Source organism: Notolepis coatsorum (assembly GCF_963971535.1).
Source record: "Notolepis coatsorum genome assembly, chromosome: 1".
Classification (NCBI taxonomy): domain Eukaryota; kingdom Metazoa; phylum Chordata; class Actinopteri; order Aulopiformes; family Paralepididae; genus Notolepis; species Notolepis coatsorum.
In genome coordinates, this window is record NC_140165.1 from 18,410,222 (window position 1) to 18,426,239 (window position 16,018).

Below are 16,018 nucleotides of genomic sequence, written 5' to 3' on the forward strand. Positions count from 1 at the left end.
GCAGCACCAGTGGAGAATTCCGAGGCAGCCAGGAGGAGACCCGTCTCTTGTCTCACCACGACCGCGACGAGGTACCGCCCGACACCATGAGCCAGAGGTTTACCGTTTCCAAGAGCGACGGCGCCCGGTGCGCGTCAGACATCCAGGGCGAGGTGAACCAGCTGTTCGAGGGAGATGAGCCCACGACCAGCTGCGGCGCCGACAAAGACGACGTTGCCAATGCCGAGGTGGTGGTGGTGCCGAGAGGTAAGGATGCACACACCACCAGGGCGCTTTCTTCTGGATGCTGGATGGTAGCTATGCTACATGCTAACAGCCGTGATGCTTGTCTTTACCACCACCACTGTATTGGACAGATGTGTGTGACTTGAATTTTTAATGACTTCAGTATAGGGCATTGGTCAACACCATTGCCATTAGCCATGCATACATTTCCAGTCTTTCCTTTCTGCCACAGGTACATTGCGCAAAATAAGAATTAGTTGCATGGTTATGTTTCACGTATTTCAGCCGAATAAGAAAGTAAAGTGTATTTTCGTTTCACTTTAGCTTTTTTATTTTTATTTATTTATAAAAGTGCCTATAACTGTGGCATGAAACAAACAGGTGTCACACTATTGCATTGCATGTCAGATCAGTGCATGTTAAGAATGGAATTAGAAATGTCAAGTCTCTCATCTGATATTGACCGGATGGGCGAGGGGGCGTTTATAATTCCGTGGGCAACGTTATACAATTAATCTAGTGTGGGTCATATGATCATCAGATCAGTTAGTATAGAATACGTTAGAAAATAACGTTGAAACTCACCGTATCTTCCTCGCGCCGTTGGACGATCAGCGTGGAGTAGACAGTTTTCGATTATGGGATGTTGATCCTGATGAACCATTTCCAGGTTGTATAATACTATATATGTCCAAATAACGTTGTTTATTGAGTTAGGGCGAGCGATTGATTATCCAGTGTGTTGAGATGGAGTCCGGCTACCGATCGCGAGTGCCCGGACGGATTATGGATGAGCACTTCCTGTTTGGCGCGCCCCTCCCTCTTGGCCGATCTGCCGATCGGCCACCAGATGGCGCTCTTGAACCGTTAGACAGTTGAGTGGAGCTCACCAGTACATCTCATGTCTCCGGAGGATTTTTGAATTATTGATATCAAAAACGAGTTACGGCGTCTTCGGCAGAATGAGCATGGCTAGGAATGACGTCTAAACACGTCATCGGCGATTAAAGTGTTATCAATACCAGCCATTGGATTACTGTTTTCTAAATTGGGGAGGCTTTTAATCGTCAAGGTAAGAGGATTTTAAGTCATGGTATCCATAAACTTCAATCGGTTCGGATCCTTTGAAGGAATGAGAATATCAACAAACCTGTAGGGAACGTCACGCTACTGTCCTGCCTCACTTCCAGTGATGAAGCTAAGCTATGCTAACGGAGCGACTGTTCCCAAAGCTAAATGCACGCACAGAGACAAAAAAGGTATGTATCTTCTTGTCTAACTCCAGGGAAGATGTTAAATAAGCTAATTTCCCAAAATGTTGGAGTTTTCCTTTAAAGGGGAACTATCTTATAAATGGCCTTTTTGAGTGTTTAGCATTGTTTCCTAGCTATGTGAACTTATATTAATATGATCTATGTCTCAAAATTCTCATATTGGCGCATTCTTCCAATTCTCCTCTCACAATATTCACCCTCACTGAACTGAGTCATTTGAAAATGTGCCTATATGTGATGTCAGAAAGACACTGCTGCATGTTAATGTTGAGATACAAGATGAGCTGCACACAGTGGCACCTGCACCTGCAGCCCAGGCTCAAAACAGCTCGAGATCTTGAGGTAGAAAAATGCTGTTTTTGAGGACTTGATTAGAAATACAAAACAATGAATAAAAAAAATATATATATTACAGAGGTGTTCCATAGACTCACAGGAATTGTGTAAAAGTGCCCAAATAGTGAAAGAAATAGTAAAATAGTTCCCCTTTAAGATCTCTTGGGTTGCGGTATATCAATTAAAAGCATTTTTCTTAACCAGAGACATTATGGTGCCTGCCTTATTAGGCAAACTGTGACTCTATGAAGTTGTAAACAGCATCCACAGAGATAGAAAAGTGCTCCAAGATATTAACAGGATGTCTACCAGAGTCCTGCATTGGGTGCCCAGCTAAAAATGTGGCTAGCGGGTGAAAAGAAAAGGGTATTATTTATTGGTGCAAAACATAATTTGTGCAGGTAATAATAATAATAATAATAATAATAATAATAATAATAATAATAATAATAATAATAATAATAATAATAATAATAATAATAATAATAATAATAATAATAATAATAATAATAATAATAATAATAATAATAATAATAATAATAATAATAATAATAATAATAATAATAATAATAATAATAATAATAATAATATAACAATCTTTGTCTCATTAAAAATTACGTTTTACATTTAGTCATGCCTCAACGAGGCACTGTGATGTGCGAAAATAAATAAAAGCACTACACGTCTCATGTGTCGTCTCATCTGACCTTGAATGTCAAGAAAACTGTCTCTATGTGTATCTCCATACGCAAAAGGCCTATAAATGATTTGTTTGAGGTGCAAATAAAAAATGAAATAATTGCCGAAGTGAATGAGGTCAGGTACCTAGGAATCATATTAGACAAGAACCTAAAATTTGATAAACAGGTGCATTATGTATGTAAGAAGGTCAAGCCTAATTTAAACTGTTTTCGTTTTATTAGAAGGGATCTGTCAACTAAAGCTGCTCAACTTTATATGCATGCTATGATTCTTTCCCACTTGTCTTATTGTATCACATCATGGTCACAAACCTCACAAACCATACTAAAACTATAACTATAATATACAAACAGGCTATAAAAATCATGGACCGTAAACCAATGTGATGGTATCACTGCAGGGTTTTGAGTAAGCACAATCTTTTCACGTTTGACAATTTTGTAATTTTCTGTAATATTAGACTCGTTTTTAAATGTTTGCACAATCATGTATCATCATTATTTTCTGGACTGGTGGTTAGACGTTGGAGCTCTAGTAGAGCAAACACACAAGCTTCCAATAATGGTGACTGTACTGTTCCCATGTGCAAGAGTTTGTTTGGACAGTCTGCCTTCTCTGTTAAAGGGGCAAACTTATGGAACTCTCTGCCTACTGGCTTAAAACTGGAGTCCAATGCCAACGTCTTCAGCAGAGGACTCAAGGTATGGCTGAAATCAAAGCAGCAATGTTCACATATGTAGACGCGGACTGGTTTTGTTGTTTTGATCATGGACTCTTGCTCTGGAAAATATTTGTTCTGATTTTAATGTTAATTTTGTTGTATCTTTTGGAAAAACCTCAATGGACTAGTGTTGAAAACTAGTACTTGTGCTATAAACACACGAAACAACTGGTCTGTCCACTGTGGCTGGTTTAATGTAGCTGTGGTGTCCCTTTTAAATAAATGTTTTCATTCATTCATTCACCAACACTGCAAATGACAGTGAATAAATAAATAAATAAATAAATAAATAAATAAATAAATAAATAAATAAATAAATAAATAAAAACTAAACCTGGTGGACGGGGGTCAGTGCTGGTGGACGGTCGGGGTGAGGGGCACTGCTGCACACTTGTGGACGGGGGGGCAGCTCTGGTGGATGGTCGGGGTGAGGGGCACTGCTGCACACATGTGGACGGGGGGGCAGCTCTGGTAGACAGTCGGGCTGAGATGTCATGTTCTACATACAGTAGTCGTTATACCTGTATCACTGTACACATAGTAATACTACAGCTCTGTACACGCATCTGATGAGTACCATTACTCAGTAGTATTTATATATTTTGTTACTATTGCACTTTACTGTTATATGTGTACTCTGGTTAGATGTGAAGTGGATTCCCAGGCTGTTTTGGTTCTGCTCTGCTTCAGAACCTGTTGGTTAGTACTCTCGGCGTTGTGTCTCAATACTTTAAAGCTGGGAATCACTTCTCCTCAAACTGACTGAGCAGGCAGAAAGGCAGCAGGAATTAAGGAGGAAAGATAGTTTAACAGTTGTTTAATCAAAGTCTAAGAATGTATACAAATTACAATAAAGAATGCTATAGTTGTGATCAAAAACACTATGCCGTAATTGAACACAACCAGGCTAATATAACAGTAAAGATAATGCTAGTTGAATTGTTGTTGAAAGTCTTTGTTCTCTGCTGATAACAAAGAGGATTCTGTTTTTCCCTCCAAAAAGTTCCTTTGTTCTCGTTCTGCCTGCTGAAGATGGGTGAGATGGTGGAGATGGTGAGAGAGGTCTTCGTGGGTTTGTTGGTTCCAGAGTGTTCTGTTGTTTCCTTGAGTCCTCTCTCCCACATCCCACACCCATCTTATAGCCCAAGGCCGTGTCTCCGAGTTGATGACATCATCACATTAATTGCTCCAATCACAAGCCAGCTAAGCTTGCATTTTGAAAATAGGGGTTTGGCCTATAGGCCAACCCCCTCCACCTAACTGCAAAAAGAGGCTGTCCTTTACCTTAATCAAAGTTTAAACATTGCATCATTTTCATTTCCTTATATCTTTTACTTAAACACATTACTTGACTTGTTAGTACTTTGATGTACCTCAAAATATATTGATTACCTAAACACAGCTATATTTCTAAGTCTGTTTGACTTTCAGAACATATATCTAACCATTCTGTTAGCTTAATAGAATACATTTCAATACCATATAACAAGCTTAACAGATTGCAGAATGTGTAACAATCAATTTAATCATATTGAACATTAATTGAAAATAGCACAGACACATTAACTAATTGTAGACATTTTAGTATGACCAAACACTAATTATATTTTAACTTACTTATTCAAATTACTATTTTAACAATATACTAGGAAATAGTTAGTTTGGAGATCTCCTGTGTGTGTGTGTGTGTGTGTGTGAATGTGTATGTGTGTGTGTGAATGTGTGTGTGTGTGTGTGTGTGTGTGTGTGTGTGTGAGTGTGTGTGTGTGTGTGTGTGTGTGAATGTGTGTGTGTGTGTGTGTGTGTGTGAGTGTGTGTGTGTGTGTGTGGATGTGTATTCGAAAATGTGTGTGTGTGTGGATCTCTGTGTGTCTGTCTGTGTCCCCAAACCGTAAGCAGCTGATAACACTTCTTTGATGTAACAGTTGTTTCACTGTGTGTGTGTGTGGATGTGTATGTGAAAATGTGTGTGTGTGAGTGTCTGTTTGTGTGACAGGATACTCCAGCGAGATAACGTCTACATGACCTTTTGTCTTTTGCTTTGATCTACCCCCTAAAGGGAAGTCTTACCCCAGCTGCCACTATGCCATTGTCACCCCAGGAGGGCATTTGCACAATCAGTCTTATGTAACCACACACACACAAATCTATGAATTACTGTTTTGAGGCCTAAATATTTCCACACATTATTTAATCCTGAGTCTATGTTTGGGAATTTACTACAGATCCCCACTCGGATAGTTTACCTATCCTTAATATGTCAAACATAGATATCAATCTCTACACACTACTATCTAGATAACACTTAAGACATTTTAAATCATATTAGGATAAAATATATATCTGATTTGTCACACTTAGATCCTAAAATTCAAATTAGCCATTTCAGTTTTTGTGATCATGTGCAGTCTTTAATACTTGTTCTCGTACCAAGATCAATAGAGCATTTGAGGAGGGGGGTCCATGTTTTTTAGATTTGACCCTGCCTCCTCTTTATTGCTCAGAGCTGGTGCAATATCACGACTGCTGGGTGCAACTCAGAAAGCAAATTGCCTTTCTTATTACACCCCATCTTCTGTCAAGCACATCTTGACTCGTGGAGATCCTCTCTTAGGGGGTAGAGCCCCCTGCTGTAGTATCTTCTATTCTTCACAGCGATGGGGAGGTCGTTGCTGGCTGCTCGACCCCTTCGCTGGTTGACCCTCGGATCAGTGGAAGAGGTTTGTGTCTCCTCCCCTCCGCCTGGTCGTCGATAGGGGCGATAGCAGCTCCCCCCCTTCGCTTGTTGACCCCCTGGTCAATAGTTGAGGCCTTGTTTCTGTTGACAGCCGGAGTTGTTGCTGAGGCCTAGTTGCCTGTCTCCTCGTTGGTTGTCTGTCGTTCCCCTCTGAAGCCTCAAGACTCGGTCACTGCGTTGGCCAAGACTCTCCCGACCCGAGATGTAGGCGTCTCCTGGTTCTCCGCAGTGTTGTGGTTCCCCATGGAACCGCTGGGTGGACACTAGCCAGTGTCCTCTCCCATCCGTATCCTGCAGTGAATACATCGCTTCGGGGCACAGTGGGGATCACTTCTACCACAACAATTGATTGAGAATCCATAATTTCCATCCCTCAGACTCTCTTTACTGGTCTGAGCTTTTGACAACTTTCTTTTCCAAATCATTTATCTATATATTTCATGGCTTCTAGATCATTAAATTTCAAAATTCTGAAAAATTCACATGGCTCTCATTATATTATGCTGATACGTATATTCCTCCACCTCTCGATGTGAAATACACAATGAAACATCGTTACCGTCTTCCTCTGGTTCCGGACAGCTGCATCCCGGACCGGACAGCACTGACATCCATTCTCCCAGTAACCTGCGTGTATGGCAACAATTCACAGTCCGCCTTAAACACACATCTTATACATCACAAGCCAATTATCAATTGCACACGTTCACACCCTACACAATACTAATTTGGCAAATAGCGACCAAATCTATTGAGCTTCATTAATGTACAGAGAATCATGCTCCCCAACACTATTATCAACCACGACACACCCCCAGCCCCTAAAACTGGGTATTCAAATGGGCGGAGAACAAAAATCCATAACTAGCTCATGTTCCTTCACTTTGTTCCCAGTCCATTTTACAGACACATACTACCCCGTCCTGATGTGTCGAGATCACTCCCAGCTTGCCAGGTATCCTAAGAAAAAACACAGAAAGAAAGAAAACAGAAAACAAAACACAAAGAAAACGCTGCCAAATCAATAAATGAAAAAATAAACCAAACTTGTGAGCTTTCTAGCTCATTTTTAACTAAGAAACAAAAAGGGAAATCAAATGAATAAACGAAATGTACACTCCCGGCCTAAGTCAGGAATTGCTCATATCACACTAGAAAAGAGAAAACAAACACCTATCCTATTGCTCATAACTGTTAATATGCTTCTATCAATACTATAAAATACTAGAAACAACTATGAGTCCTTTTAATTTCTTAATCATGCAGTCCACCTCTTGATCAATCTGAATGTTGACCGAGCATGGATAATTTACTGATCACTAGTTGCCGCAGTGTCACATCATCACACTGTCTAATCTCGATTAACTGTTTAACATAATTTAATCCTCCTGTTAAGTCTGATTAGTTCATGCATTTGTCAGTCACCCATACATTCGTTTTTAGTAACTTTCATTCATAATCTAATCAGGAGCATGTTTTATCATTCAATATATCCCACCTCTACCCTAGTTAGTTGCATATATTTTTATTCTGCCGGTGGCCTCTGCAGACATGACCTTTGAAAATGACCTTTTACTCCACAGCCCCAACAACACTGGCGGTCTCCCCCGGGTTGTGGGACCCGGTGGGTCAGTTGCCTGTGACCGGATGACCCTGGGGTCATCGGGCCCAGTACATGTCCTGGCGGTGTGCCATCATCGCCATGGTTCCCTGGAGCCTGTTCGGAGGAGAAAGCCACGTACCTATTTGGTCCAGTCACAGTTCCTTGAGAGGGGCCCGTGGTTGGGAGGGGCCCGCCACCTGTACAAACACGCTCTGTTGTGGATAGATGGGCCTGCTCTGTACAGTGCCGAGCAATGTGTCCGAGGGTCCCACACGTCCAACAGTGCACCTGCCGCACACGGTAGCCAATCGGATTCCTGCCTTTGCCTACACCTTTTCCTCGTGGTTGCCACCTCGTGGGTGGTCCTATTGGGGTTAGTTGTTGTCCCGGCACGGGTTGTGGCCCCAACTGGGCCTGTCTCTGGCCATCTGGTTCTCCAGAGGGAGAGGGAGAGAGGCGATTGGAACCCGTCTCCCCTCCGGGCTGTGTGGGCTGGAGTAGGCCTTGGAGATAGTCCACTACCCGTCTAGCCTCGGCTAGCTGTTCTTCGAGAGGGAGGCACGTCTGTAACTGGCAGTCATCTGCAACGGACAGTTCAGCTTGGATCGACTCGGGTAATACAGCTGTCTCTGGGTCGCTTGCTGCAACGACTCCCTGTGGCGGAGTAAAAGACATTATTCCCAGTCCCTCCGTCTCACTGGACACTAAAGGGGAGTCGATTAAATTCCAGCCAATCAAGTCAACGTCCAATTCGGTCAATGTAATGTCTGCAGAGGTTATCGGCATTATCTTGATTTGGGTACGCATTCTACACCGGCCTCCTTTAACTACAAGGTTCTGTAATGGCCTGAATATCTTTGGCCATCTTTTCGTCACTTTTATTGTGACATCTCCAGTCGTTGAAATAGACAGATTGTCTACCCTTTCTATGGTCAGTGCATCTAACCCCCCGGTTGCTCCTATCTGTGTATTTTCCATTCTCACCTTTCCTTCAATCACTCGTAACGTCACCGTTTGGAAAGCAAGTTTCTCTGTATTCAAACTATTTTTACCAAACTTGAGTTAATTTCACTCACACTTTTATATTGGTGTAAACAGGAATTGATAATCTCGGTCTTGTGATACTATACCCCCTGACTGTCAACAGTCTCTTCGATTTCCCTGTTGGGGTTCGGAATTGTCAGCGCCGGCCATCCGTCCTGGAGCAGCTGTGAAAAGAGAGAAGCAAAAAATACACTTAATTATCAGTGACATTTGCCATTCACAATCCATCATTTGTCTTTAAGCATGGAATGTCGGGCATCTCCTAGACTATGATCATATGAGAGCATTTGTGCAATTTTCGTTTTTGATTTATCAATGACACCGCCTTAATCTTTTTTCCAGTTGTCTCCATTGGAAACCCAGATTCTCAATCCTGTTGTCAAGATCCTCCTTATTACCACTCCGGGGAACTTATTTTCCATCAGCTGTTTCCTGAGATGGTGGTCAATCAGAAAGTTGTTATTCACAGCCTATCATTCCTAAACATCTGTATCGGACATTGTAATTTAGGTGAATAATCTCACTTTTACTCTAATTTGCAAATGACTATGTGTATGTGTAACTATATTTATTTCTGTCCGTGAAAGCCTAGTATGTATTTTGCTCATATTACATTACACATTATCAGTAACACACATATTTTCCATTCACAATCTCTCACACAGTTATTATATATCCCCCGTAACACCTAACCCTCTAGGTGTTAAAATAACGCTCTTCTCACGGGAACAGAAATCAATTTTCAGTGCCTTATGTCACTGAAGTCCCCGTGCATTTAGAACAGTGTCACACAACCCGTTCATAACCACCGGTGGCGACACCATCCCCATATTGAAAATCCTGCCGACCAATGAGATTCCACTGGCCAACTCGTCCTGTGGCCCACGGCATCACCCCCAGTTTCGAACCTGGAACATGACACCCCGGGCCCCCACCCAAGGATATTCAAAAATCATTCCACTCACAACCCATACACTCACATACAGCACCCCACCGTAACCAACCACACAAATATCCACACACAATATAATCCGACGCGCGTAGTGTGGCAGCGAGCCTTTGACGAGTGCACGCATAGCGCACCCCCGTTAATGCGCGGTGGCAGACAGCGAGCCCACCCCCGCCACGACGTTTAGCAGTCCCCGTACCCCTGGTAAAATGAAAAATGTGCGCAGTGTGACAGCGAGCACCGACGAGTCACACACAGCGCACAAAGCGTGGAGGCAGACAGTGAGCCACGACGAACTGTCTACCCACACCCCCACCGCAGGCGCAGCCGAGCAGAGTATTTATGCTCCGACTTACGGCCCACCAACATGAACTGGTACTGAGCCCCAGCCGGGGCCCGTCCAAATGTAAGGAAAGAAGTACGAACAAAGCGTTTAGGTTGACATGGTAGCCTATACATTTCAGTGTGATTGCATGCAAAGTTAGAGTAATTACGCTCCAACTTACGGCCCACCAACATGAACTGGTACTGAGCCCCAGCCGGGGCCCGTCCAAATGTAAGGAAAGAAGTACGAACGCCTTGTCGAACAAAGCGTAGCGCTAACGCAGGCAATACCACTGCCAGCACTAGAAATTCCCTAAAAACAACAATAAAACTGAATATGGAACAACATACGCATAATAAGTCCCAAACTCAGCCTACCGCCTTTGAAACCTTACAGTAAACAGCAATAAACAATATACCTAGCACTACACCGCGTTTGAAACCCATAAAAAACTCTATATACAGGCCCCAAACTAGGAGAGAAAGAGAAGCGTTTCGGGGGGGGGGGGGGGGAAGTACATGGAAGAGAGGCGGTGTTGAAATGAGGGGAGCGAGCGAGAGGGGGGGGTAAGAGAGAGAGAGAGAGGGAGGGAGAGGGAAAGAGGGGGGGGAGGTGAGAGGGAGAGAGGTAAAAGGGAGAGGGAGGGAGGAGGGTGAGAGGGGGGGGGAGAGAAGGAAAGAAAGAGAGGGGGGGTGTGAAAGGGAAAGAGAGAGGGGAGGCGAGGGGGAGAGAGAGAAAGAGAAAGAGAAAGAGAGAGAATAAGAGAGAGAGAGAGAGAGAGAGAGGAGAGAGAGAGAGAGAGAGAGAGAGAGAGAGAGAGAGAGAGAAAGAGAAAGGGAAAGAGAGAGAGGGAGAGAGAGAGGGGGAGAAAGAGAGGGGGAGAAAGAGAGGAAGAGAGAGAGAGAGAGAAATAGAGAGAGAGAGAAAGAAAGAGGAAGAGAGAGAGAGAGAAAGAGGAAGAGAGAGAGAGAGAGAGAAAGAGAAAGAGAAAGAGAGAGAGAGAGAGAGAGAGAAAGAGAAAAAGAGAGAGAGAGAGAGAGAGAGAGAAAGAGAGAGTGAGAGAGAGAGGAAGAGAGAGAGAGAGAGAAAGAGAGAGAGGGGGAGAGAGAGAGGGGGAGAAAGAGAGGAAGAGAAAGAGAGAGAAAGAGAGGGGGAGAGAGAGAGGGGGAGAAAGAGAGGGGGAGAAAGAGAAAAGGGGGAGTGAGAGAGGAAGAGAGGGGGAGAGAGAGTGTACAATGAAAACGTCCTGTGAGCAGAATCCAAACATATTCATCCTGTACACTTCTGCCCCCTACCGTATTCCCAATAAACTCCACCTCCCCCTTAACAATGGACGCTCGCCACCCCTACCAAGATGGACGCTCGGTACCCTCCCAAGATGGACGCTCGGCGCCCCTTCTAAGATGGACGCTCGGCGCCCCTTCTAAGATGGACGCCCCCTCGCGAGACATACCGAGAGTCCCGTCATGCCATGACGTCAGCACAGTTAGCTTAGCATGTTAGCTTAGCATATTAGCTTCGTTAGCTCCAACCTAGCGCGCGCTTACGACGTCACATCCGGCGACCGCTTTAGCCGTTTAGCGCGGCTAAGTAGCATTAGCTTAGCTGCTCCCATGATCCCATAAAAACGTTCCCAACGACCCGTCCCGCCGCGCGGGCCGTCCCCTCGCAACGTTAATATAATACCACATACCCCACAACAGAATCCTATTTCCCTCAAAACGCCAGTGTAGCGATCTAATTAGAAATATAAAAACATAATAGTAAAACACCAGTGTGACCCCTCCGTCGTCATTTCCGGCGAGCTTAGAACGACTTCCGGGTCGGGTTTAGAAAATCCCGATCACCTTAAACATGTATATAAATATTTTAACCGCCACGAATATGAAAACTTTTAAGTGCATTACATATCCCCGTAATCCCAAGACACTATCGATCGACCTTATACATTCGAATTACGTCTACTTTTCGCTCCGCATGCTCCGGTGTCCAGAGGCTAATACCACAGCTAACGGCTGCTGCGTTCGACGGGCCTCGGAAAACCGGCGTTCTTCTTAAAATTCCCTACGGCCAATCGGTGACTCAAATTACATAATAACACAACAATATTCTCATACTTCCCACCAATCACTCCTAACCATAAACATTCGCCAAACATACATTCATACACGCTTCCTAACACAATTAAAAAATACACAATTTAAAAAGTACAAAATCATCATTCACGCACATTACCGTTTTCTCGAACGCCGCACGCGGCGCGACCGGTAAACATTCCATTAAGCACTATTTTTGTTACTACACGCCCGCCCGCGCCCAAGGCTAAAACCAGACCTACTCGTGCTAACTCTTCTACTATAGAGAATACTATGCATCGGCGTGCTTCAGTCACTACTCTAAGAGACATACTACGCACGTTGTCTATCCCGGCTTAACTCTGAGCACGAATCTAAGACATGTTCCTATCCCCTTACTTGTTCCGACTGGCAACGGCGCCCCGTTCATAGTGCTAACATTTTTACTATAAAATATACTACGCCGGTGATTACAGAACCGCCCTCCCCAGCCAGAACCATTAATCTAATTGTCCCTTACATCATGATTACATGAGGTTAAAACATCATGATTACATGAGGTTAAATTCTCTAGTTTCTTTCCCCAACCCCTTGTTGTTCGAACTGAGCAGCCCATTCTTCTTCCACACTCACCTGAAGACGATCGACCAGTTGTTCTCCTCGTCGACCGGCGTGTAGGCTGATGAGTGAAGGGAAAAATCTCGTCCAGGGCCGCCACTGGTTCACGGGTAACACGGCACCAAAATGAAGTGGATTCCCAGGCTGTTTTGGTTCTGCTCTGCTTCAGAACCTGTTGGTTAGTACTCTCGGCGTTGTGTCTCAATACTTTAAAGCTGGGAATCACTTCTCCTCAAACTGACTGAGCAGGCAGAAAGGCAGCAGGAATTAAGGAGGAAAGATAGTTTAACAGTTGTTTAATCAAAGTCTAAGAATGTATACAAATTACAATAAAGAATGCTATAGTTGTGATCAAAAACACTATGCCGTAATTGAACACAACCAGGCTAATATAACAGTAAAGATAATGCTAGTTGAATTGTTGTTGAAAGTCTTTGTTCTCTGCTGATAACAAAGAGGATTCTGTTTTTCCCTCCAAAAAGTTCCTTTGTTCTCGTTCTGCCTGCTGAAGATGGGTGAGATGGTGGAGATGGTGAGAGAGGTCTTCGTGGGTTTGTTGGTTCCAGAGTGTTCTGTTGTTTCCTTGAGTCCTCTCTCCCACATCCCACACCCATCTTATAGCCCAAGGCCGTGTCTCCGAGTTGATGACATCATCACATTAATTGCTCCAATCACAAGCCAGCTAAGCTTGCATTTTGAAAATAGGGGTTTGGCCTATAGGCCAACCCCCTCCACCTAACTGCAAAAAGAGGCTGTCCTTTACCTTAATCAAAGTTTAAACATTGCATCATTTTCATTTCCTTATATCTTTTACTTAAACACATTACTTGACTTGTTAGTACTTTGATGTACCTCAAAATATATTGATTACCTAAACACAGCTATATTTCTAAGTCTGTTTGACTTTCAGAACATATATCTAACCATTCTGTTAGCTTAATAGAATACATTTCAATACCATATAACAAGCTTAACAGATTGCAGAATGTGTAACAATCAATTTAATCATATTGAACATTAATTGAAAATAGCACAGACACATTAACTAATTGTAGACATTTTAGTATGACCAAACACTAATTATATTTTAACTTACTTATTCAAATTACTATTTTAACAATATACTAGGAAATAGTTAGTTTGGAGATCTCCTGTGTGTGTGTGTGTGTGTGTGTGAATGTGTATGTGTGTGTGTGAATGTGTGTGTGTGTGTGTGTGTGTGTGTGTGTGTGTGAGTGTGTGTGTGTGTGTGTGTGTGAATGTGTGTGTGTGTGTGTGTGTGTGAGTGTGTGTGTGTGTGTGTGGATGTGTATTCGAAAATGTGTGTGTGTGTGGATCTCTGTGTGTCTGTCTGTGTCCCCAAACCGTAAGCAGCTGATAACACTTCTTTGATGTAACAGTTGTTTCACTGTGTGTGTGTGTGGATGTGTATGTGAAAATGTGTGTGTGTGAGTGTCTGTTTGTGTGACAGGATACTCCAGCGAGATAACGTCTACATGACCTTTTGTCTTTTGCTTTGATCTACCCCCTAAAGGGAAGTCTTACCCCAGCTGCCACTATGCCATTGTCACCCCAGGAGGGCATTTGCACAATCAGTCTTATGTAACCACACACACACAAATCTATGAATTACTGTTTTGAGGCCTAAATATTTCCACACATTATTTAATCCTGAGTCTATGTTTGGGAATTTACTACAGATGCCAAACTTATTTTTGTTGTATTGTACTTGTGACGCCAAACTTATTTTTGTTGTATTGTACTTGTGACATCTAACCAGAGTACAAATTTGACACATTTGAATCTAATCTAGATCAGAACTTCCTACGAGGTTATTTACGAGGAAACAGGAGTAGAGAACTGCATGGTAAAACAAAACAATGGGTTCTCTCTCTCTCCTCTCTCTCTAACCTTCTGATTACCAGATGACTGCTCTACCTCATGAGCCACTGTCGCCCCACACACACACCTGTCTCTGTGTAGTGGGCCTGCGAGTCCTGAAGACGGCCAGTAGTGTAGTTCCTGCTCAGGTCCTCATCACTGCCACTCAGACCAAGGTCACTGTCCAGCCTGGGGAAAGTGACACACACTCATAAACTAACGCTATATATTTACATGACGCTCTCATGAGATGGTTTCAGTGGAACTGCACCTCTATGGGAACAGCAAAGTCACTGTTAGCTAATATCAATATCAATAGGCGACAGGAAGTCGGGTAGCCCATTCTAGAAAGTTTGTTTGTGTTTGTTGTCAAGTTTTCAGAAAGCCACTTACAGACTTGCATGCATGTGACACACACACACACACACACACACACACACACACACACACACACACACCTGTCAGGTGGGTTGGTGATAGCCGTGAACAGCTCCTGCAGAGCTTTGTTGTAGCCAGTCATCTTTCTGGACGTCTTTCTGGACCTGGGTGACTGCCTGGACTTTGGTAATGTTTCTATGACAACAACCCACGACACACACGTGAGAGCCTGAACACATTGAATAGAGTTGGAAACGTCTCTTTTGTGTGAGCCAGCACAGAGGTGCGTATATTAGTCATTTACAAAGTTTAAACGTGAATGGCATTCATGTAAAACTCACCAGCACCATGTGTATTCTTCTCTGTACGGTTAGGTGACAGCTACAAAACATAACAGTCTTTAGCAAAGTTCAATAACATTTAGGCAACTGTTAAATTACGTTAACTTAGAACAAAATAGTTTGATGTGCTGAAGTTATGGCAGAAAGACAACTAACGTTAGCTCTGACCTATCATTAACTGTTACTCTCTCTGATACTAACGTCGTTACTAAAGTCAAGATACTGTATCTGTCGTTAACAGTTCAAAACAAACCTGTTGGCTCCTCCCCAAATATTTGCGCATTAGCTTCTCAATCATCTCGTCCACTTCGGCCTCTGAAGACTCGTCGTAGTTCATCTTGAAGTTAGTTCGGGTGAATTAAACGGTCTAACTAAGACTAGTGTGTACAAAGACTATCATGGAAACACAATCCAAACTTGGCGGATGATCTTCTTCTTCTTCTTCTTCTTCTTCTTCTTCTTCTTCTTCTTCTTCTTCTTCTTCTTCTTCTTCTTCTTCTTCTTCTTCTATTGGGTTCTTCTTCTTCATGTACATTTCCGGCGGACTATGCATCTAGGCGGCGTGTTGCTTTTTAACATGTCATGAGTGCAAGAATGTGACAATTTGACCATGTGACCGCGGCAACGCGGGAGAGCGGCAGTGCGGAAATAGGCTGTCTCTAAGACAAACTCTAACCTTAACCAGCTCCTTAACAGCGCCTAAACTTAACCGTTCTAACCTTAACCAACTCCGAAACAATGCCTAACCTTAACCTTAACCTTAACCATGCCTAACCTTAACCATAGAAAGAATATTGCCATTCTCTAAC

The 16,018-nt window shown here is 43.1% G+C and overlaps 1 protein-coding gene across 1 annotated transcript; it reads right to left on the minus strand.

Moving 5' to 3' along the window:
• Window positions 1–3,606: 3,606 nt before the first annotated feature.
• Window positions 3,607–15,639, minus strand: LOC311225513 (uncharacterized protein; the record flags this gene model as incomplete). Its single annotated transcript, XM_084310829.1, has 5 exons — window positions 15,463–15,639; window positions 15,210–15,249; window positions 14,949–15,063; window positions 14,579–14,679; window positions 3,607–3,698 (listed from the first exon to the last, which is right to left on the minus strand). Exons 1-5 carry the CDS (start codon window positions 15,544–15,546, stop codon window positions 3,607–3,609), a joined length of 432 nt encoding a protein of 143 aa, XP_084166955.1. The 5' UTR covers window positions 15,547–15,639.
• Between the last annotated feature and the right edge of the window lie 379 nt (window positions 15,640–16,018).